Source organism: Aspergillus chevalieri, chromosome 1 (assembly GCF_016861735.1).
Source record: "Aspergillus chevalieri M1 DNA, chromosome 1, nearly complete sequence".
In the NCBI taxonomy this organism is placed as follows: Eukaryota; Fungi; Ascomycota; class Eurotiomycetes; order Eurotiales; family Aspergillaceae; genus Aspergillus; species Aspergillus chevalieri.
Window position 1 is genome coordinate 3059890 of NC_057362.1, and position 23408 is coordinate 3083297.

The following is a 23408-nucleotide window of genomic DNA, read 5'->3' on the forward strand; positions in this document are numbered from 1 at the left end:
TCTCCTATAGATATCCACGGAATAACCTCATCAGACCGGTGGAGCCCTGATAGTTCTAGCGTTTTTTACCCGGATAATGTCTAGATGGGCCAAATATAGAAGGTTTCTGCATGATTAGACTTTTTCCAGAGCCCTAGAGCCGGTTCCGAACGGCGCTAATGCCGTAGAACAGACAGTTTTCCGGTTCTGGAATCCCCGCTTTGATATGATTGGGTGTCGGGTTACGAGTACGATATAATTACCTGATCAAGTTAGTGTTGCCCAAATAGCAGAAGATGCATGGTTTCCATTTTTGGATGGCTGGTTTGTTTCTTAAATCCGGGTCGACCCCTCGTCTGGCCAATACATCTCTTATCATCCACGCAGAAAGAACTACAATCTTTGGCTACTGCTTATACATATACGTCCACTCTCGAGCAGGACACATCTATCATTCTATCGCAACATGAAACCGACCAACTCCAAAATCGACCAATACTGGCACAACGCCGGCCCCTGCGGCCTCATAACCCGCATCGCCCTGCGCACCCTCCAATTCATCCTCGCTATAATAATCGCCGCCCTCTACGGCATCGACCTCGCGCACTCCACCAAAACCTCCACCCACGCAGGTTCCGAATGGATCTACGCCGAAGTCGTCGCTGCTCTCTCCGCAATCACCTGCATAGTGCACTGCTTTGCGACAGTTACCCGGGTCGGATGGTGTACTTGGGACTTTGTGCTGTTTGTGCTGTGGATGGCGCAGACAGGAGTTTTTGGGAATATTTACGTTAGGGCGGATGTTCAGGGGGATTATGTGCATGCTACGGGGAGTTTAGGGAGGATGAGCGCGGGGGTTTGGATTGGGTTGGTTTGTATGGTGCTTTGGTTGGGGACGTTTGTGCTTGCGGTAGGATGGTGTTGTAGGACGAGGAAGGTTGTTAGGAGGACGGATCAAGAGACGGCGAACAAAGGAGAAGAGAATACGGAAGCTGGTGATGCGGAGAGGGGGTATAAGGTGATCGATGCTGAGAGTGAGACTGAATTGGATGAAAGTGACCGGGACAGCATTAAGAAGACGGACAAGGGGCAGTGTGATGCTAAATGTTGAACAAGATCTATGCTGCTTTACGCACGTTACATCTGAATTGATCCAGGCAGCTGGTTATGCTTTCCGGCCATACCGTGATGTGTATACTGCAATCACACCCCACCCGGAGAAACCATCCACCACTTGCAAGTCGAACAACCCCCACCACCGAAGCTCAGTTCAGCCGTTGAGCGGCTCTTGTAAATTTATATGGGGCCATCGTCTTTAGTGCATCTTACCCCTGGTACATGTGTATACCATGATGTAATGCCTCCGCGGGGTTCTCAAAAGATCACCCCGCATGCATACTATACAAATACGCCTAGAGTATGTGCAATGCAAAAGCGAATATACGCGCGTAAGCCATGTGAAATAATATGTATTCCACAGAGGAACTGAAACAAATGCTGCCCAATACGACATACACGGCTGAGCTGATCTGTACCATGATACACGGTTACATCATACCACGGACCTTCGGAGGTGAAATATAAATGGCTCGCTATTCAGTCTCAGTACAACTACAACCATCGACATAGCAATACCAAACACGATCAGACAACATGAGCACAACAGTAGACAAGCAAGAACTCCTCCGGTATGCCCCCCCGCGCTAAACCATGCCACCGCACTCCGTCGTCTAACAACCAACAGCCTCGGAGACTGGATGCCCACAGACCCCAGCGTCCAGCAAGAATGGCTCGCAAACATTGTCTCCGTCGCAGAAAAAGAGCCAGCCGACCTGCATCCCGTCCTCTGTGAATTTGGCCAATTAATCGAGTCCGACTCTGTCGTGAACGACCTCTTCACCTCGACATTCAAGGAGCTCCCGAGCAAGCGACTTTTTAGCACCAACCAAGCCCCGAAATCCCCTCCAATTCGAGACTATAAACATTTCTTGCAAGTGTTGAACAAGCTGCTCACGACTGCACCGACATGGACCGACGCGCACAACCGAGTCGGGGTCGTGGGGATGCCGATCAACGCGGTCCTCGATTGGCCGCTTGGCGCATCGAGTGGACTCACGGCATTCCTGAACCCCGCTGTGAACGGGATGATAAAGAAGGTTCTTAAAGCATGGGGTCAAATTCTCAAGTCGCCTGAGTCGGCGACTGTGCTTAACGATACCTCTAACGTAACCGACCACCGAGCTGGCCGGACCACCGAGCTGGCCAGCTGGCCGCCGCCTACCGCCGAATCGTACTATATAGTATACACTGATTTTGAAGCCTTTCTCCCCAGAAAATTGATATATATTATCCATAAAAACAATAGACTATTTCTCAGGACATTTTAGCCGATTGTGGCCTATTTTACCACATGTGCTACAGGTTGGTGGCTTACGCCGCCTGGAAACTGGGTGGTATGCTTCCTTTACTATAGCCTCCTGTTCTTGCGCTTTTTGTAGTCCTTTAGCACCTGTCAGGCTCCCTCCAGCTTGTATAAAGGCCCTAGGAGCTGCTCTTCTCTGTTTTTGATGCCGGTTTTCCACGCGAAGCTGGTGGACTTCGTGCCGTAGTAGGATGGCATTTTGCATGGTCATCTCCGCCCCTCTCATGACCTTTCCCATTGCCTCCTGCATAGTTGATGGGGACACCTGATGACTTTGGAGGTGATTTATTCGCTTCTTTTGGGCCTCAAGCTGGTTTATATCCGCTGGAGTCTTTCCTGCACCAAAGGATTGATTGCTATGTGATGATGAAGGCGGCGTCGGTGTTTTATATGGTATATGAAGCTTTGAAAGGACTCGCTCAGGTGAAAATGGGACCAGGCCAGTTGCTGCAAAGCTGCTTCGAATGTTTGATGATGATAGAGCTTGGTAATGGACGGTAGGGTATATATAGAGGAATTCTGTTTTATCCACAACGTTGATTCCCTTCTGCATCTTTTTGGTGATTCTTTCGCCATATAAGCGTTTCAATGGCGAAAAGCAGCCAACATCCAATGGCTGAAGAAGATGAGATGAATGCGGAGGCATATATAAAGGAATAATATTCCTTTCTGTACAAAATCTGTCGAATTCTGCAGTGGCATGGCTGCTATGGCCATCCAAAATCAACATGCGATATCTCCCTAATGTACGGGAGGCTGTATGTGGCTCAAAGACATTTTGAAGCCACTCCAGGCCTAATCCATCGTTCGTCCAGCCATTCCTGCTGACACTGATCGTATAGTCCTTTGGAACAGCATGATACCATTGAGATTGATGGTTTTCTGCAGCCAGGATAATCTGGGGAGGCAAGGCCCATCCAGCTGCATTTACGGCAATAATGGCAGTTACCCATTCGCGATTCCCAGGCTGTATGGCTTTGGCATTACTTGCCCGAGTCTCTGAGCCACATATAACTTTGGCCGTGGATGTCATGCCCATCTGAAATCCAGTTTCATCCATATTGTAGATATCTTGCTCGAGAATGCCATATTTTTCAATAGCATTGTAGAAGCACTTATACCACCCCATAACAAGCTCTGGATCTTCACATTTGGCACGCTGATAGTCGTATTTTCGGCTATATTTGGAAGAGAGTTCCTTATGGCGTTGAATATACCGAGTCACCCAATGCTCACCAACATAGGCAGTCTGAGAGGATAGCCGTGCGGACAGTAACAACTGTGCCAAATAGCGTACAGTAGAGATTTGTAGTGGTAGGCCACGCTGGCCCATATCAATGATCCATGATGAAAGTGTCTTTTCTTCAGTAGGCGTCAATTTTCGGCCATTGGCAATAGATTCCTTGCGGCATGTGGTTCCATTGACTCGGGTCTTGAAGGTAGAGAGAGGTACATCATATGCCTTGGCTGCTGCATTTCTTGATGAAAAAAGGCCTTTTTTATAAGCTTCTAGAGCTAGTTTGATGCGCTCTTCTTTTGAATTATCGGCCATAATCGTGGTTGTGGATAAAATAGCAAAATACAAATGGTGGGTAGTTGCGGATGTGGCCAGCTGGCCAGCTCGGTGGTCGGTTACGTTACCGGCTGGTTCGGGGAGTCGGGCCTGAAGGCGCTCACTGAAGCGGCGAATGTGAACGGGAAGAACTATGGCTTTGATGAGGTTTATGTTTGTGATGCGGCAGAGGTGCATTACGGGTTCAGATCCTGGGATGCGTTCTTTACTAGGAAATTAAGGGACGGTGTGAGGCCTGTTGCGGGGCCGGATGATTCGAATATTATTATTAACCCATGCGAGTCGAAGCCGTATAAGGTTGCGCATGGTGTTGGCGATGGTGAAAAGTTCGATGTCAAGGGTACGCAGTATTCTCTGCAGAAGATGCTTGGTGGCGATCAACTTGCGCAGCCGTTCATCGGCGGTACTGTATACCAAGCCGCCCTCAGCGTCCTGAGTTATCACCGCTGGCACGCACCCGTTAGTGGAAAAGTATCAAAGACATACGTTATCGAGGGAACATACTACGACCAGAACCGCACCAATACCGGTGGCAGTTTCCTCTCGAAATTACCCGGATCAAGCTTCTTCGGAAAGGACACTGACCCTGAACCCGCGGATGTAACGGCCACAGCGACTCGCGCGGTGATCTTGATTGATTCTGATAACCCGAAGATTGGACAGGTTGCATTCATGGTTGTTGGTTTGGCAGAAGTGTCGACATGCGAGATTACCGTCAAAGAAGGCGACTCTGTGAGCAAGGGAAGTGAACTTGGAATGTTCCATTATGGTGGATCTACTCATTGCCTGATTTTCCGGCCAGGAATTGCTCTCCTCTCTTTTCCTTCGCAGTCGGGCAATACTGTGCCCGTGAACCAGCAGTTGGCGGTTGTTTCTTAGTGGTTATATGGAGTTGTATCTACTCTTTACGTACTAGATAATTTAATACAGTTCTCTATGAATCTGCGCTGATGCGTTTGATATTCAAATACTCATAATCAGATCACTATTACGCAGTGCAGCGCCATTCACCACTTCCCAGCGTCCATCCGAAGGCGTGATCTGCTGCCCGATTATTCTCCTTCACTGTCTTTCACTCGACCACCACAAACGCAGACAACGTCTGTCCACCATAAATATAATTCGGTGCGGCAGGTTCCTCTCCGTACGATCTCTATCAGTGGAAAAAGATGTACATTCTGTTACGCAGCAGGTGCCAGCGCCAAGGGAGAAGTGAATTGTATGTACTTATTACATGAACGACCGCGGGTGCGTTCGGTATCTTTTTAGATTTACGACACAATTACATGTATTTCAATCAGCCATTGAGTTCATGGGCTATATATGAGCTCAGCAGGGTTCTTTTTTTTAGCAAGCTAATGGTTGCTGCAGCGGTATAAATACTTGGGTGTTGATTGACCAAATGTCCATACCGTCCACAGCCATATTATGATACGACTGCCATCACGCCATCAGAACAATTTCAAGTAACGGAAAGGACTTACAAGACAAAAATCTACACTTATAATGAGCACTGAAGCTGGTGACATCCTTATCATTAGAAATTCCTGCTCTCAATGACGATTACCACATCTCCACCACGGCCTGTCTCCTCCGTCAACTGGTCGTATAAACTCTACATCCCACTCTTCTCAGATTCAATATCACCCTTCACATTCTGACTGTGGTCAATAACTGACCATACTTTCCATCTCGAACAATGAATTTATATCGTGTGACACCTACGTGAAGACCACAGTCGTGAAACCGCTGGAGAGCAGATCTACAAGATTTACAAAGCGACAAATCTTCAACTCCGGCTTCACGGCCTTCAACCTTTTTTCAAGACCAGGCCCATAGCGCGAACCCGCTCTTGAATATGGCGGAGAAATCGTGGAACGATGCCAGTGTTCTCTCGGATTTTGTATGCACGTCACCCACTGAATGCGGAATCTCCCATACCAATCGGGCTATTTTAGTCCTGATGGTGCCCATTGGGGTCAATGAAGCCAATGCATGCTGGGCTGGATAGATGGCTTCAAACGTGGACGTGGTGAGTCGTTTTACTCTTGTTGATTAGAGACAGTCAACTAACATCGGATGCCAGGTATTCTTGACGCCGACCGATTCGCGGTTCTGGGCCGTGTTCTTCGGTTCACCGGGGTCCTATATGATATGCGCCATGTTCCATTCTGTGTCTGTAGGGAATGATGGTAGCGAGTCGAGCGACATAGACAGTGTTGGTCCGTCATATGTCCCTGGTGCTGGGAGCCGCTGACCGGCAAAATGACTGGTCTTCTGGTAACCTGATCCTTTTTGGAGGGATTGCTGCTAGCATAACCTGTGGAGGGAAGGCTGATATTGCAGAATATGAAGGTAATTTACTTGCATTCTTAATTCCGGCATAACATTTGATGATTGTTGACTTTACAGTGAAACGAAACCTCTTTTACTAGAGTGTCGGCCATTCGGTCCGAATCTTGCCGCAAATGAAAGGTGGTGACAAGACACCCCACTTGGCCAGCATGAGTCGGCATGAGTCGACGTGAGTCGACGTGAGTCAACGTGAGAAAGACATAAAAAACACCTAGGTTCCAAAACGAGGAGAAAAGCAAGCAGAATCGAAGATCTGCTCTTCGCCATTTGTCATGACCACCACCATGATCTTCTACGACATCGCAATGCGTCCGCCAGTTGCGGAGACGTGCTGCGGACCGAACCCCTCGAAATCCAGATTCGCGCTCAATTTCAAAAACATCCCTTATTCGACCTCATGGGTACAGTTGCCAGATATCGCGAACGTGCGCCGATCCCTGGGCGTACCCGCATCGCGCAAGTTTGGTGACGGCACCGACTTCTACACACTTCCGATGCTCTCCGACCCATCCACCAACTCCATTATCGGTGACTCCTTCGACATCGCGGTCTATCTGCAAAAGACATATCCGAACTCGGGTGAAGGCGACCTGTTCCCGCCTCAGACACTCGACTTCGTCTTTGAACACGATCTTGCGCTGCTCGCGCCGCTGTCAGAGCAGAAAGAGGGTGAGTTTGATGAGTACGCTCGATTTAATACAAATGTCGATGCGGCTTTCAGTGCACACGTTCCTCTTATGGTACACGGTCTTCCTCTGGACCCAGCTACCGCCGAGGCGACTAAGGCGGAATTCGTTCGGCGCGCTGGAGTTTCATCTTGGGACGACTTCGCGGTGAGTGGTGAGGAACGAGAGAAGCTGAAGAATTCTTTCCGGGACACGCTGGGGGACCTAGCCAAGTTATTCTTGAAAGATGTCAGTGGGCCTTTTATACTCGGGAAACAAGTCAGCTATGCGGATCTTATTGTTGGCGGGTGGCTGCGGATGATGCGTGGGACTTTACCGCGCAATGAGTGGGAGGAGGCGAGGGGCTGGCATGAAGGTGTTTTGGGGCGGTTGCATGACGCACTGGAGGAATATGCGGAAGTGAAGTAGGGACAGCCATACCACGGCAACTCTTGTATCCCCAATCGGCACGCCGGCGTGCCGAAGATGGCCTGTAGTGCTCTCTTGCACCGACTATCTAACATCCCTCGAGAAAGGTCAGTCGCATAGTCACACATCTCGCAATTTTTTGTCACTTCCCCGAACTAGATTATAGCGAAAAACAAAATTATGGCTTTTCATCGGGATCTCAGGCATCGGTCCAACTACTAATCCTGTACTATATACTAGTCTAAATTCCCTTATTCGTTCAACCGCTGGTGCAGGTCACTGATAAGTCCGCAATCAAGCTCAGTGTGAAGTCGCGTCACGATCATATCTTTTTCGATCTTCACGATCTATTACTACAAATCAGGAAGATAAAGGAACATCTGCATATCTTCCACACTCAAATCGTCTTCGCGTCACAGGTTCTCCTTCAGAATGGCATTGGGCACATAGCGTGGCATCGAATCCTCCCACATACTATTCGTGAGAACTGTCTTGTTGGATCCATCAACATTCATAATCATTATCTGGCCATATGGCTGGAAGGTGTTGTCGTAAGTGGCAGCCTCAGCCTGGAAACCCCACATTCCACTCGACCACATAATGCGACCATCCGCAGTCCAGACAGCATGAGCATCGTTGGCCGGCGACGAAGTAAGCTTTGTAAAGTCTGTGCCGTCAGGCCGGATGATGCACACTTCATAGTTCGAAAACTGTCCCCTCTCAGGTAGGGTCACGTTACGAGTAAACAGGATCCATTCGCCGTCTGGCGAGAAGAAAGGGAGATTATCACGCTCTGTGGTCAGAGTGGTTGTTGTGTTGGTTTCCAGGTCAAGCACACGCAGCCCGAACTCCGGCAGAAAAACACGGTAGACAATCTTACTGCCGTCATGCGAGTAGCTAGGGAAGCCTGCGTTAGAGCCGGAGCTGGACGTGTTGGTCGTGAGTGTCTGGTAGTAGGAGCCATCGGACTTGGTTCGGTAGATGTATCCGGGCTTGGAGTACCGGCCCTGGAACCAGTAGCCATAGCCAAAGGTGATCCATTTACCATCGGGCGACCAGCTCGGCTGGAAGCAGCCGGATTGGCCTTCGGTTACAGATTCATAGCTGACAGAGTCGGTCAAGCCTTTCTCAAATGTGTCGAACGGGATGGTGAAGTCGTGTTCGCTAGGCGGCACCACCGCGACAGATGAATTGCCTGGAGTGCCTGTTTGTTTCGAGTTGAAAACCAGCATCCCCTGGTCTGAGAGATCAGGAAAGACATCCATGAAGCGGTACTCCCACTCAGAATCCCAGGTGTAGAGCTTCTTTTGTAGGGGCCGGGTGGTCCACCCGGTTTTCTCGTAGACAACATACTTGCCATCGGAGCTCCAGCTAGGCGAGCGCATGCTGCCGAGGATTCTGTTGCCATTCGTATAGTGGATGCCCTCATTGCTTCCTCCCTTCAGCAGGTAGCCGATGGTGTTATTGACATACTGCGGGTAGATCTTGCATCCGGAGGTGTTGGTGTGCTTGATACGATTCAAGCCGGTTGCAAAGTCCACCGAGACAATCTGGTTGGATGTGGCATTGACGTTGTACGACGAGCGGGCATTCCAGGTCTGTTGCAAAGTCATCGAGTAAAAGATAAGCCGCTTGCCATCGGGGGAGAACTTGGGTGTTCCAAAAGACAAGGCCGGCTCACTGTAAACCTGTCTGAAACCCATTCCTTGCGGAGTGATGGTGTAGAGGGACAGGTTCTGGGTGTGTTCCCATCCGATTCCATTGTCGTGCCCAGTCCATCCCGTATTGATATCGGAAGAAAAGACAATACTTTTTCCATCAGGAGACCAGGTTGGAGAGAAAAATCCATTTGGCGAGTTAGGATCACCGGTTACACCAGTTTGGTTCGTGAGATTGCGGGTAGCACCCGTTTCAAGGTCTGTGATCCAGATATTGGATGTATAAACGTCCCGGGTGGATGCATAGGCGGCATATTTGCCATCAGGAGAGATAGAAACCGCATCCTCGACAGCAGGAGTAGCAGCGATTTTCCTGAGGTTACTGCCATCGACGTCAATCATGTAAACATCGGAGTTTCCGTCGCCGTTGCGCTCGGTGGTGAAGGCGATTGATTTTCCATCCGGAGAGAAAGTGGCGTGGTATTCGAAGACTGAATCGTTGCCCAGCAAAAGGCGCTCATTTGTGCCATCAGCATTGGCAATGTATAGCTGCGATGTTGAGGGATTGATTCGGTTCATTAACATGATGCCTTTCTGACTAGGATCCTCTGAAGGATGCATTGCCTGGGTGCGAACTATAGAAGCAGAATTAATGTCTCTAGTCTCCATGCGTTTAGCATAGGGACAGCCACCAGCGGGCGTAGATACCTGCCTGGCATAAGGACAGACAGCTAGACATGCTGCGGGGCCCATAAGGGCAAGAAGGAAGAAACGCATGTTGAGTATCATGCGCCGAAGAGATGCGTAAGTCCTGTCAGAGTAAAATCGAGCTTCCACTCCTTGATTATATAGTTTCTAGAAGTTAACCGAATATGTCTACGTATGCCCAAGTCCGCAACGCCGTATTTTGCTATATCTCCTAGAAGGCCAATACGAATACTATAGTTTTAGCTGACGTGGCGTTGGCTGATCAGCAATTGGTGAATGATTGCTGGCAATATTACTAGTTAGTTAATTGAAGCAAGCATATTGACTAAATGAAGAAAACAAAGCATCGGCGAACGCGTACTCTGTATGCAACGGGCAATCGGCAGGTTTCAGGTTGAATGTTCAGCGAGGTGAGATAGCAGGGCCACCAAAGACCGAGATTGCAGCGTCGAGCGATACCAATTTCCCAAAAAGGAAATGCATGTTGCAGATTCATGTTTCATAGAGTTCATCAAGGCTCGGAGAAGGACCAAATTGCCTGGAATATCCGAAGATCTGCGGTGGGGCAACATTTTGTGGTTAGTCATTGAAAGATCCCATCTTTTTACTCTATACTCCGGAGTACAGTCCGAAACAAGATTGCGTACAGAGTACTAATCACTATCCGGACCGTACTAACAATCCCACCGGCACAGACCAGTAACTACTCTGTAGATGAAATGATGACCTACACGGCTGTCCCGATTGGGTTAAAAGGACCGAGAAGTTGGAGACTTCCAGCCCTGAAGAGATCACCAACGTAATCCCGACGGGGCCCGCCTCAGTAACAGTATATTGAAAATTCAGTTGTGTTGCAATGCAGGAACAGCTTTTCAAGATAATATTTAGGAATGATATAGCCAATGAATACCAGGATTGTTGCGCTTACGGTTCTAATGCAGTATATCGTATTCATGAAAGATTTTCTTAATTAAGACTGATGATGGAAATAAAAATTCCCCTTTGTTGATCCTATCTAGTTCACACTCGCCTCGGGTAATCCAAGTCCAAACAACCATCCTCCATACCAAAGCCACAATAGCCTAGCTCAGAACAGTAATGTTGTTGGACAAAGCAATACAGTTGATCGGAAGATTAATCGGAGGGAAAGTACCACCTGAAGAGAAAGCCAGACTGCTGTAGTTGTACGTAGGGCTGAGCATCATGATCTGACCAACAGTGGTACCGTACTTCTCGGCGAGGTCCTTGTACACACCCCACTTGAAGGAGTAGGGTTGGATAATGCACTGGCTGGGCGAGCACTCGGGGACTTTGAGGAACTGTCCCACCGGCAAGGTCTCGTTGGCAGATCCGCTCGCGCCACCATGCACGGCCCCGGACATGAGAGAGTCAGTCGTGATGTTGAGACGAATTGCAATTTTCTCGTAGGTGTCGCCCTTGACGGTGTAGTACAAGCGAGGGCCGCCGTAGATGCAGGTACGGCTCCGGCCCACGTCCTTGATCAAGCACGATTCGTTGTCGGGGGCGCAGGTCTCGGGAGGGATAAGGAACGATTCACCAACATTAGGTGGGATAGTAACATCGGCCATCAAGTTCTGGCGGCCAATGTCACAGACTCCGCGCTTGGTGGCATGTGCAACGTCGAAGACAGTGGTGCCTTCTTTGGTGACTTCATAGAGATAGGTGGTGGTGTTGAGGGCGCTCGAGTTGCAGGCAGCAGCAACAGCAAACTTTGAGGTTCCCAAAGAAAGGAAAGTCGCAACGGTGAACCAGATGCCCCTCATTGTAAAGAGTGTGTTGCAAGGAAACAATGAATGTAAAATTTAAGGACAAACGGCGCAAAAAATATTACACGGAGAAATTTAACGTAAGTCACATGCGAGTGGCCACCACATGCGAGTGGCCACGGCCCACCGACCCCCCAAACACATATATATATAATTCAACCACAACCAATCAAAATTCATTTTTCTATGTATCCTGTACCTCAGGGCATCGATTCCTTCTATGTCCTATATTTTTGCAGATTCCACAGCGCTGTGGCGGCCGCTGATTGGCCGATTCATTGCTTGCCGAGGCCGATGCCTCGGCAGCAGTATCGGCTTCTTGAGCATTTAATTCCTCGAATATTTGCTGCTGCACCTGGCCAGCATTTAAGCCTTGATTGTATGGTATCTGCTTTCTAGATCGGGCTCGTTTTTTATGCTGGTGATCGACTTCGGCCTGTAAACGCTGGTTTTCATGGATAAGGAAAGCAGTACGATGAGCCATCTTCTCGAAGCCCTTGCTCATTTGCTGTATTTGGTCCAAAAGTGCTTCTGGGGGTGTTTTTGATCTTTGCCGTAGTAGGGTATTGATCGAAGATGTTTGGCGATGAATATCAATGGGCCTCTGTGGAGTATGAGGCACATAGCCCTCACTGCCACGGCTAGAGGGGGGTTGGTGTTCGAAGCTGTATGGTGATATTTTTGAGCACCTGCTCTGGATTATATGGAATAATCCCTGCAGCAACCCAGCTGTTCGATATTGTATCGGTTTTATAGGCTGTAAGACGTGCCTGGATATAAGCATGTAAGAAATCATGCTTATCAATTGAGTGTATACCAGATCGAAGCTTTGATTGGATATACTGCCCATATGCCTTCTTGATTGTGGAAAAACAGCCAATATCGAGAGGCTGTAGAAGATGAGATGAATGCGAAGGCATACACAACGGGATAATCTTGTTTTCTTTGCAGATAGCATCAAATTGAGCTGTTAAATGGCTTCCATGCCCATCCATAACCAAGAGCTTCCAGGCACCACCTTGGCGCTTTTGTATATGCGGAACGAAGTGGTTTTGCAGCCAATCGAGGCTAATTTGATCGGTAGTCCACCCATTTGGGCTCATATGGAATCGCCACTCTGGCGGAGCCGTAGAGAACCAGCCTTGAATGAAGACTTTCCCTTTGAAGATGATAACTGGTGGAAGAGCGTCGTTACGGCTAATACATTCAATGGCTGTTACCCATTCTCGATTGCCAGGTTGTAGAAGCTTGCGTTTTCCATAATATTCAGCTCTTGTGACCACCCGAGAGGTGCTGGTAAGTCCCATTGCGAATCCAGTCTCGTCAAAATTGTAGATATCATCATCCGAGATTCCATATTCCGTTTTTACCTCCCATAATGTGTCAAACCATTGTTGTATAGCCTTTGGGTCTTCATTCAATGCTCGCTGATAGTCGTATCGCCTTGAAAATCGGGTTGAAAGCTCAGGGGAGCGTTTCACAAAGTGGTAGACCCAATTGACGCCGACCAACTGTGGTTGGGTATCTCCGCGCTTAGAGAGGAGAATATTGGCCATTTCACGCACCATATCATGCCGGGGTGCTGCACCGCGTGCATCAAGGCTCAATATCCACTGCTTAAGCGAATCCTCTTCGTTCTGGGTCAATTTATGGCTGTTAGCGCGTGTAGCTGTGCGATAACCACGGCCACTGACGCGGTTGCGGAGCGTGGTACGGGGTACATCGAATTGACGCGCTGCTTCCGTGATAGTACGAATTTCGCGTTTTTTAAGGGCTTGTATAGCAAGTTCGACCCTGCCTTCTTGTTCAGCCGATTTTCGAAGCGATTCAGATCGTATTGGTGGCATGGTGGGTGGTTGAAGATAGGGAGTTGTAAAAGGTGGAGTAAAAATTGGTGGGGTGGCCACTCGCATGTGGTGGCCACTCGCATGTGACTTACGTTATAAGAAAGTGAACGACGATCTTTTACCAAAGAGGTACTGTAGATCATGACTACGTACTCTGTACGGAGTACGTATGAGCTCGTTAGTATGGCCCACAGGGGTGATCACACTTCTTTGTGCGAGATTCTTATGTTGATGCAAACAATGCACTGTCACTAGTTACATATAGCCATACTCACCGGGTTCAAGTGGCGTGCTGAAGAGTACGTGCGAGCCTTGGGTATATAGGTCTAAGTGTACGGGTTCGGGGTGGCGACAGTTAATGGAGGAAGAAAAGGATATATTGCAGACGAAAGCCATCGATCAGGTCAGCTATGGCTGTTACGGGTAGCTCAGGATCGGGGAGTTGGGGAGTTGATTATCCGGACTGTGCGAGGCTATATGAAGGTTGTGCTGGTCTTACACGAAAGGGGTAATATTCATATCTCTATAGATGAGTGCTTGGCCATCTAAAGCGTATGGCTACGGTGGTCCCATATGAGGAATCTGTCACTCTCTGTCATTGGGCCGACTATTAATCCATCTTGACTTTCATCGTCATGCGGAGAACTATTCAACCGCTATTCAAGTTTAAGCATACATGCCCTTTTCCATGTTGTCCACACAACAGGGAAAGGCTGGAGATTCACTGCCTACCACTAACCATGAGAGAGAGAATAATTTTTCCATACATATATCAACAAAGAGGAGGGTGGATAAATTGACCATAAGCTGTCCTACATGGGCTATGGCATTGATTTCGGGGGAAAATCGTGGGGTTGCGCGGTTAGGGCAAGTCTCTTTGACGTGCGGAACCGCTATCTTCATGAAGGGTTTATAGATAATCCTGCGCAGTGTCAGAAGGACCAAATTAGGCGCTGGGGATTCTACATACTTGCGGCTCTGCGAGGCGGCGCTGGACTCAAGCGACACGAGGCGTGGGGCAATGCATCGGGAACCCGATGAGGAAATCTGCCCCCTCCTCTCTTCTGGGACTTATTTATTCCATATTCCCAGACTCCAAAACAGCCTGTGAGAGGAGGGTAAACAAGAACATCTTCAAATATGTCTGATTTCCAGTCACTCGACTTCATTTCCTACCATAATCAAGACCAGAGCCCCTTCTTCTCGATTTTGCCGCCCGAGATCCGACACGAGATCTACGCCTACGCATTGTCCGAATATGAAAACCTCGAACGACCCTACCAAAAAGACAGCTACTGGTGGCGACCAGGCAACACAGCTTTCTTGCGCACCGCCACAGAACTCCTAAGAACATGTCGACGACTCTACAACGAAGCCTGGTTAATGCAATTCGCCCTCGCTGAGCATCGCTTCTATCTAACGCAAGCCGATCGGGCTCCCGGCGGAACCACGTGGCCTCGTGGATTTGAGAAATGTAACCAGATGGTCTATGGGTCATACGGAAAACACCAACCAAGTGGCAGGTTTGGCTTGGGTGGTATTCGTGTTTTTGCTCAGCTGTATAAACTGGAGCCCGGGGATGAGTTGCAGGAGATCCTGGATGTGCCGGATTTCTATCCTAGACGTGTCGCAGTGACAATTCGGTATTCGGATTTCTGGTTTTGGGAAAGCAATACGCCTTTGCATATTGATGCCACTTGGGTGAATGAGATCCGCCTCCCAGACAGCGTCACCTATTTCACGGTAGACTTCGAGATGATTGAGAGACGCAAGGATGAGGTGAATCTGATTGCGAACGACGCAGTCAAAAAATGGTTCTTTGAGCGACGGGATGGCGCTATTCTCACAGCCTGCAAAGAAGATATCTCGGTATCCACGTGGACCGGAAGCTCGATCCTGGGTGGCCAACGCTGGGTAAGGGATGAGATTCGACCAGGCCAGCTTGATTATCATGTTGTGACTGTGATATGGAAGCTGAGACAGAGGGGCGATTGCCCTCCTCACCCGTGTCCGAACCTCGACGTGCCTCGCGACTTTGTTCAACCTTCCCCACCATTCACACAGACCGACTCGATTGATTTGCGCAGTCTTCAAATCGCCAATGTGTCTTTAGATACTCCTGCCGCGGAGGCCTGGCGGGCAATGCAGCGATATTATGAAAGCGCGTATCAGGGGACGACGGGGTTTGACGATGAGTGAGCATGGATGTATTGCTATTGACAGAGATTGGGACTTCAAGAAATGTTCTACTAGTATGAGAGCTATCGAAATGGCTGACTGGAGAGACTCCCTGGGTTTAAGCTACTAGCATGCTTGAATAGAGGCCGGGATCGAATAGATCTACAAAGTAATTAGTATGGGTTACTTGCCATAGACCGCAACTTGATGATATATCACGTTACAGCCACCGAAAAGAAATATCATATCTTTTGCCAACCTAACTCAGCCTTGCGGTTGCAGAACACGAGGCTGTGGATTCGTACCCGGTATATAGCCAACACTCTCAGCCTGTTGTTCCAAAGAGACCCATGATTCGAATTGCTTGACGTTGGCACAAATAGCGGGAGCATGAGCAATATAGGTTCTCTGCACTGGACGATATGTCGAGGCGCACGACCCAGAACACCCAAAACAACTACAACTAGCGCAGCAAAAACCACTACAAAAGCCAGAAGAACTCGACTCAAATGGCGAACAAAACGATAAAAAAACCATTCGAATGGGCTGGATCCTTGATATGGAAAATTGGAGCTGCTGTGTTAGGCACTGCCAGCATTGCTTTGTTAATAGGGTTCCTCGCATACGTCGACGACGTCTTACGCCAACTGGCAGTATAGCGTCTCGCCTAATGCTGTCATCTCAATTATTGTGGCTGCCGCCAAGATGGCAATTCTCAGTCTTGTAACTTCATTCATCAGCTAATTGAAATGGAACCAATACCGATCACCAACATGTCTTTACCGCATGCAGGTCCTGGATCAGGCCAGTCGTGGACCCCGCAGTGCATCGGAGGCTATTCGGAGTATGACACCGGGCCTAGCAACTGCGGGCGCCCTGCTTATGATATTCTCCGTGGCTATCAATTCCTTTGCGCAACAGATATTGGCTTTTCCATTGCGCAATGTACTGGCTCCAATTGAGACGCATTTATCCAGACCGCGCGGGAATACTTTATTATGGAAGAGCCCCAGGAGGATAACTGCAGACGTCATCGCCAATGCAGATAGCCGTCTTGGAAGGGCTCTCTCAGAGGTATAGACCTCTCGAGCCGGCATGTACATCAGGCAATTGTCAATACCCCGACATTGTGACATTAGGCGTTTTCAGTGAGTGCGAAGACATTACCCAACAAACCAAGCAGAGCTGCGTTTCGATCCCGATCAGGTTGGAGATTGAGCCATTGAACACTATGCCGTTAAACTGCGCATACATAACTGAGAATGGACTTCAATTTGTTGCACAAGCTGCCGCCACAAAGTATGATGAGCTTAGTGACTCGACTTCATTCAGCCGAGTGTCATGGACCTCTACAACAGACATTCCTGATGTTCCTCCCATTCTCGGAATACGGGAGCCGCTCGTATCCTTTGCAGCAAAATATCCACATAACACAGTATACACCGCAAAAGATCTCACAGTGCCCGAAGAAAAGCCAATGATGAGTCATTGTGCGGTTTAACTATGTGAAAGAGAGTATACATCTCATCGTTACTCGGCAAACAATCGCAGTCCCCGACTTGAGAAAAGTCAACAAGTGAGAATGAACTTGAGAGTAAACTGATCTCACCCGGTGGAAGCGAGACATTATCGGTCAATTCGACCTATATAATAAGTGAAGATTCCTTGTGGTACCTGCGTTCAACTTTGCTGAGGCTATCCAACACCTCTTCAGATGATCAAGAGTCGGGCATAAGCAACATTCTATACAATCTCCCAGACCTCGGAGAAGGCATGAATTCGATGTCTGGCAGCTTGACAGATCTCATCCGTACAGGCGATGGATCCACAACAATCCCTGGGAAAGCCTTTTGAGATGAAACCTATTTCCATGTCAGATGGCCATGGATCATTCTTCCAACAGCCGCGATAATCTTCTCGATTGCGCTATTCATAGCGACTGCGATAGCAAGTCGCAAACTTCATGTGGTACTGTGGAAATCTTCGGTCCTTCCATTACTTATGCATCGGCTCGAGACGGAACCAGAATATGGCTTTGGTTCTCTGCGGAACGTGGATAAAGTGCAGTCCGTTTCAAAGGTTATCGCCGAAGAAGACCAGATCTCGTTGTTACTTTCAGAGAAATTGGCAGATTGAGATTCTTCAATAGATCTACTATTCTATCAGATAGCTGTTTGCATGATGGAGGGAATTATGATAATATAACTGACTAGGAAGAATCTTCCTGAACTTGAGGTAAGGTACAACATAAATACGAACTACCAAGAATAATGAATCGCAGAATTGCATTCAGGGCTCCTTAAGTATCTCAGCAAAAGAACCACTTCCCCTAAGTGCCTCCCCCGACTCATCATCGGTCCGAGCCTTCTGCGAAGCAAAGGCTAGAAACATAGCCTCCCAGTGACCATTTTGAAACTCCACAAGGATAGCCCCGTCCTGATACACCCCATTGGGATATTGCGGTAAACTCCCTTGATTCATGTGTATATCATGAATCCCCGATCCGAACGACGAGCCAAAAAGATATATCTTGGCGTTGCCGTTGATAGCCGCAGCGAGTATCGGCTCAACTTTGTCAAGGATATCATTATCAGGTCCGGGGATGTCATGGGGTACGAGTTTGCCGGCCTCGATACCGCCGGGGAGAAGGTGCTCGGTACGAAGATAATCAACTCCTTGTAGGGGACCCCTATTCGGCTTGATAAGTTCGAAGCCGTAATCAAGTTCGCTTAGCTGGTGCGTAAGAGGGTGAGTGAAGTTTTTGCTTATCCAGTATACCAGCCGTGAGTCCTTGTCACGGGACTTGACGTTAATAGCAGCACGGCGCTCTTGGCGACCCTCGGGGTGGTCTTTGAAATAGAGGTGGATATGGGGGGATATAGGATCGTCCACCTCTCGTTCGGCTTCATACCTGATGCCCCGAACAACCCATACGCCGTAGTGTGGGATAGGCATGGTTTCGCCCTAATGAGTCCTTTTCTGAACGAGATCTTGATGTGGCTTGTTTGGTTTAATTCATGTCAGAGGTCAAGCGTATGCTCCCGTGAAAGAATTTATGGTTATATACTTCTCCCTGTAGGCTTTAGGTCACCATTACGCCATGCGTCGCAATCACTTCGATTTGCCAGCGGCTCTTATAATTCTCCGATTTTCGTAACCAGCTTTCTTCTCACGGTCCAGTCTGAACGAACCACCTCAATTTAACACCAAAAAATAATATTCACTTGCTCGTGCTCGCGGGACTCTTTTCCGCCGCAGCCGTTTCCTGTAGTTTCTGTAGATAACCCGCCGAAATCGCAGCATATTTACATCGTTTCCGAATCGCTGCCCCATACTTATAAAAAAGAAACGGCAACGGAATACAAGCCACAGAGACAAACCCCGGAATGCTTGAAGCCCAATGAATCCCCAGTCCCTTGTACATGTATGTCGTGAACAAGGGAAATACACCACCAAACATGTACCGTAAAACAGACATGGCCGCCAGTACAGACGCAGAATAGATGGTATACGAGTCGATGAGATAGTTTACAATCCCCATGTATACAATTACCAGGCCGAATCCAAACGGGACCAGTGCTGCCACGCTGGCCATCCAGTGGATGGATGGGGAGTTCGTCCATGCGAACCAGAATAAGCCGACGGGGACGGTTATGGCGGAGAGCATGCATGGTGGGAGACGGGCCTCTGGTGGTGCAAAGCCATTGTGTCGCTCTTGGGTCTTGATGTATCGCTGGTTATCCATGACAGTGTAGGCGACTGCGGTAAGCATGCCTACCATGACTCCCAGGAAGGGAAGGCCTCCCACGCCAGGATTCCAGCCCCGTTCTTGCTCGTAGACGATAGGAAATGCAGCAAATAGCATGTAGAGCGTCCCGTAGATGACAGCGGCGTAGAAGGTGAAGAGTAGAACGATTGGTTCGCGGAATAGCAATACCCACGGTCGTGAGAATACGGTTTTCAGGCGCTTCCCTAGAGTTACTCCTTCTTGGCCCATGTCGAGCTTACTCCGGTAGCATTCTCCGGTTATTTTGGAGAGCCTTGCCGCCCGCTTCCGGAGGAGGACTGGTGCGTACGTTTCTGGAACAGTGAAGGCCACCAAGATCCATACCAGGCCTGAGCATGCGGCAAAAAGCCCTTCCACCCATCGCCAACCCGCGTTCATTCCTAGAAATCCACCTATTAGTGGACCGACTGCCGGGCCTAGCCATATTGTTAGTATGAAAGAAGAATGACCTAGAGGGACGAGGAGGATTACCAATATAGGGCGTAGATGCGAATAGACAAAGCGCAAGACCTCGCTGCCGGGAAGTAAACATATCAGAGACAACTCCGCCCGCATTTGTGAGGGGCGATGAGCCAAACGCGCCAGCAAAAAAGCGTAGAACCAGAAGCGTCTGGATGTTCTGCGCCGCGGCACATCCTGCACAGAAAGCTGCCAGAAGTAGAAATGATATGAAGAAAGGGATTTGCCTCCCGACATTCTCGCTCAAAGGTGCCCATATCAGTGGTCCTACAGAGAAACCAATGACATATAGCGAGAGGCCCAAGGTAGCCACTTCTTCGCTGATATCGAAATACTGGATGACGCCCCTAATACTCCCACTGTAGCCAGATGATGCTAGAGATATAATGAGCGCTGAGAACCCCGTCACCAGTACAATTACCACTTTTCTCGCCATGGCGAATTGCATTGGATTACGGGGGTCGTCTGGTAGCCAGGACACCACGTAGGGATCATTTTCGGTACCAGATCCAGCATACTCGTGGTTCCGAACCTCCTGGGTGATGACTTGTTGATCGGTCATCAGGCGCCAGTATGAGACCGTCCGGGGATGATTGGGGACCATGGCACTTGCCGTGCCATTTTCTGCCATGTTTCAATCGGCACAATATCGACTAGTTGGGAATATTGAAAAGGCCAAGTCGCAAGCCAAGAGTGCACGTTACTCTTATAGCATTTCATGATCTTAACTCATCGGTAAAATCGGTTAACTCGGGTCGACAGCCGTTGTGGAGAAATTCGTTCTTGACAAGGCGCTCTCGGCCACCCGATCCAGGGCTTGGGGTAGTAGGGCCTCGGCTCTCGGCGTTCTTGACCGAACCCCGACTGTTGTATGTTCAAGCTTAATTCTAGAGAATGGGCAAAAGGCATAACTAACAGAAAAATTTACAACTAGAATGTGAGTACCTGTGAAATCGACGCCGAAAATGACCGCCAGTGAAGCCATTTACAGCGTCATTCCACATGGCGTTTCAGCGACCTGTTGCTGCTTTAATGATTCACACACGTGATCCGGCCACTATTCTGCATTCGCCAAGCCCATTTCTGGTATCGTCCATGTCGGAATTCCCATATCAATATAGGGTTCCTGTAGGCATGCTAGTCCCACCCCTAGCTTCAGCCCCGCCTCCAGAGCCGCAATAGTGACTGCATAGGTCTTGCGGCAATTATGTTGGAGTAGTCGCATTAGTGGGCCATTGACTGCCCTGGGGTGTTAGTGCCCCTCATCTCAGTGTCCTCCTCTTGGCAGGTCGTCGAGCCAGGCCCCAGATATCGCTGGGTCTGGGGGCTCTCAGGAGCTGAGCTGCTCCGTGGTCGTGATTGATACTGGCCTCGGTTAACCACAGTGAAAGTGAACCCTGGTGAGCTTGGAATGGCTGGTTCCACGCTGGTCGATCGCTGAGGACTCTCAGCTGGCAGAGATATGTTTTTAGACTCTATGGCTCTCTTTCTCAGTTACTTCCTCGCTGCCCGTCGCTTGGGATCACTGTACATGCTCTATAAAGTCGCCCTCCATCGCTGTTTCAACTTCAATCAAATTTTTGCTGTTTTTCCTTTCATTTTTCCCCACTGCCGCCTGAATGATTCTGGCGAGGTGTTTTGCCATTGTTCCTCTGCTTAGGCCCCTTTATTGGGCCACCCCTTTTTGCTGAATGCAGTCATAATTAGGCTGCGGCATATCGTATGACTTGGATGTGGGAACCACATCCAAGTCCGCAAATTGCGGATGTTGGAAATCGGGACGAGATCCAAGTCCAATTGCGCATATCCAACAAATATCCGCGCTAGCATAAAATTCGCTAATTTACCCTATTCCAGACGATCAGGTGACATTTATGAAGCTGACAAACTGGTTAACCTGTCACACCCCGCCATGTTCTCCTCAAGACACGCAGCAGTGGGATACGTTGATGGAAGCTTTCATTCAGCCCAAACACAAGATATACCTCAGCACAGACGATAAGAAGTCTCCAAGGTACATTTTTTTTTTTTTTTAGTACCATAACAAACATGGAATCGTCACTCAGACTACGGGACCTTCACTCCATTGATCAAGCCCATGCCCCAGTCTTTGATCTCCTATCTCGAAGAATTAAGCAAGACGTATAACACCGGCGCTAGGCCAAGCATTAGTGATCCAAACACATGCTATAGCCAAGAGACTACATGCCCGAGGTTGCCAAACCACTATCCAATGGGTGCCGGGGCATGCAGGGATAGAAGGGAATGAGAGAGCTGACCAGGCAGCAAAACAGGCAGCCGCTAAGCCACCAGGAAGAGGCCCAAGAGAGATATCCCTGGCCTTCACCTGTAGAGCCCAAACAGAAGCCATCATAGCACAAAGACAGAGATGGCTCAACAAGGAACTTGGAAAGCGATCCCAACAAGGTCAACAAACATACAGGCCACAGAGGAACTGGCGGCTTGACCAGGCAGCTGCAATAGCTCCCAAGCACCTAGCAAACTGTTATTTTCAACTGAAGTCAGGACATGCAGCTATAGGAACATACCTACATCGGATCCAGGTCCAGGAGGATGCAACCTGTGAAGGATGCGGTATATCAAGGGAGACAATACACCATCTTCTCTGTGAATGTTGGGAATGGCGACACCAACGAAACAGGCTCTACAAGGACCTAGAGAACAACGGAGTCATGAGACCCACCACTGCAGAAGAATATCCACAAGGACGACTCCTAGGAGAGCCCAAAGCTACAAGGGCATTGCTACAATTCCTAGCCAGCACCAGCATAGCTCTACCCCAGGCGCACCTACAGCAGACGGCGGAAAGGGCCCGAAGAGATGACGAATGGGGACTGGGAGCACTGGAGGAAGCAGTTAGAACAGGAGAGGGGTAGCAGGAAGGGTAGCCCAAGGCTGAGAGTCAGCCTAGGCCACACCCATCTTGCTCCAAAACACAAGGAGAGCACTGTGCTCAAAAGCCCTGCGCATACAGGCGGTCTGGGGCGAGGAAAAGGATCGGAAAGGTGATAGAAGGGGGCTAACGCCTCAGGAACCTATGGGGACAAGAGACTGTAGAATAGCCACTGACCTCGAGTCCACGAATCATGGTCTGTCATAGCTCTAGGGCTCGGTATGGACAATAAACTTGATTAAATAATAATAATAACACCGGCACTACGGCGATTCTTGTTCGATAGTCTATAAAACAGCAGGTTGCTCCCGTCACCACAACTGGCTTTGAGGAACGCATGGGTGAGTTATTATTATTATTATTGTTCATACACGCATCTGTCAGCCCTATAGGCCGAGTGGCGGCAGGTCCTGCGGGGCGGCCGGGTAAGCCGCCGTAGTGGTAATCGCTATGTACATCGTCGCCTTTCTACACATATCCTGATATGTTATTCCGCATGTTGTATATCCCGTGCTGCTGGTTTTCGTACTGCTGTTCCCATGGCCACGAAGATCCATGGGCTTGTTGGATACTATCTTGTTTCCGTCCCTACTTCTGCGAGCGCATACCCTTGGCTGCGCTATGCTGCCAGTTGCCTCAAGTCCGTT

General features: G+C 49.0%; 9 protein-coding genes across 9 annotated transcripts; 5 read left to right on the forward strand and 4 right to left on the reverse strand.

Moving 5' to 3' along the window:
• Positions 1–445: 445 nt before the first annotated feature.
• On the forward strand, positions 446–1090 carry ACHE_11032S (MARVEL domain-containing protein; the record flags this gene model as incomplete). Its single annotated transcript, XM_043275544.1, has 1 exon — positions 446–1090. The coding sequence occupies one exon, from the start codon at positions 446–448 to the stop codon at positions 1088–1090; it is 645 nt and encodes a 214-aa protein (XP_043132152.1).
• A 542-nt stretch (positions 1091–1632) lies between these two features.
• Positions 1633–2366, forward strand: ACHE_11033S (uncharacterized protein; the record flags this gene model as incomplete). The annotated part of the gene is made up of 2 exons (XM_043275555.1): positions 1633–1667; positions 1724–2366. The coding sequence occupies 2 exons, from the start codon at positions 1633–1635 to the stop codon at positions 2364–2366; spliced, it is 678 nt and encodes a 225-aa protein (XP_043132153.1).
• A 1620-nt stretch (positions 2367–3986) lies between these two features.
• On the forward strand, positions 3987–4853 carry ACHE_11034S (phosphatidylserine decarboxylase; the record flags this gene model as incomplete). Its single annotated transcript, XM_043275559.1, has 1 exon — positions 3987–4853. The coding sequence occupies one exon, from the start codon at positions 3987–3989 to the stop codon at positions 4851–4853; it is 867 nt and encodes a 288-aa protein (XP_043132154.1).
• Positions 4854–6601: 1748 nt separating this feature from the next.
• On the forward strand, positions 6602–7423 carry ACHE_11035S (uncharacterized protein; the record flags this gene model as incomplete). Its single annotated transcript, XM_043275560.1, has 1 exon — positions 6602–7423. One exon carries the CDS (start codon positions 6602–6604, stop codon positions 7421–7423), a length of 822 nt encoding a protein of 273 aa, XP_043132155.1.
• A 413-nt stretch (positions 7424–7836) lies between these two features.
• ACHE_11036A (TolB family protein) lies at positions 7837–9858 on the reverse strand (the record flags this gene model as incomplete). The annotated part of the gene is made up of 1 exon (XM_043275561.1): positions 7837–9858. One exon carries the CDS (start codon positions 9856–9858, stop codon positions 7837–7839), a length of 2022 nt encoding a protein of 673 aa, XP_043132156.1.
• A 1013-nt stretch (positions 9859–10871) lies between these two features.
• ACHE_11037A (LysM peptidoglycan-binding domain-containing protein) lies at positions 10872–11573 on the reverse strand (the record flags this gene model as incomplete). Its single annotated transcript, XM_043275562.1, has 1 exon — positions 10872–11573. One exon carries the CDS (start codon positions 11571–11573, stop codon positions 10872–10874), a length of 702 nt encoding a protein of 233 aa, XP_043132157.1.
• A 2990-nt stretch (positions 11574–14563) lies between these two features.
• ACHE_11038S (uncharacterized protein) lies at positions 14564–15622 on the forward strand (the record flags this gene model as incomplete). The annotated part of the gene is made up of 1 exon (XM_043275563.1): positions 14564–15622. The coding sequence occupies one exon, from the start codon at positions 14564–14566 to the stop codon at positions 15620–15622; it is 1059 nt and encodes a 352-aa protein (XP_043132158.1).
• A 2268-nt stretch (positions 15623–17890) lies between these two features.
• ACHE_11039A (uncharacterized protein) lies at positions 17891–18556 on the reverse strand (the record flags this gene model as incomplete). The annotated part of the gene is made up of 1 exon (XM_043275564.1): positions 17891–18556. The coding sequence occupies one exon, from the start codon at positions 18554–18556 to the stop codon at positions 17891–17893; it is 666 nt and encodes a 221-aa protein (XP_043132159.1).
• Positions 18557–18821: 265 nt separating this feature from the next.
• Positions 18822–20478, reverse strand: ACHE_11040A (MFS transporter; the record flags this gene model as incomplete). Its single annotated transcript, XM_043275566.1, has 2 exons — positions 18822–19804; positions 19860–20478. 2 exons carry the CDS (start codon positions 20476–20478, stop codon positions 18822–18824), a joined length of 1602 nt encoding a protein of 533 aa, XP_043132160.1.
• Positions 20479–23408: the final 2930 nt, after the last annotated feature.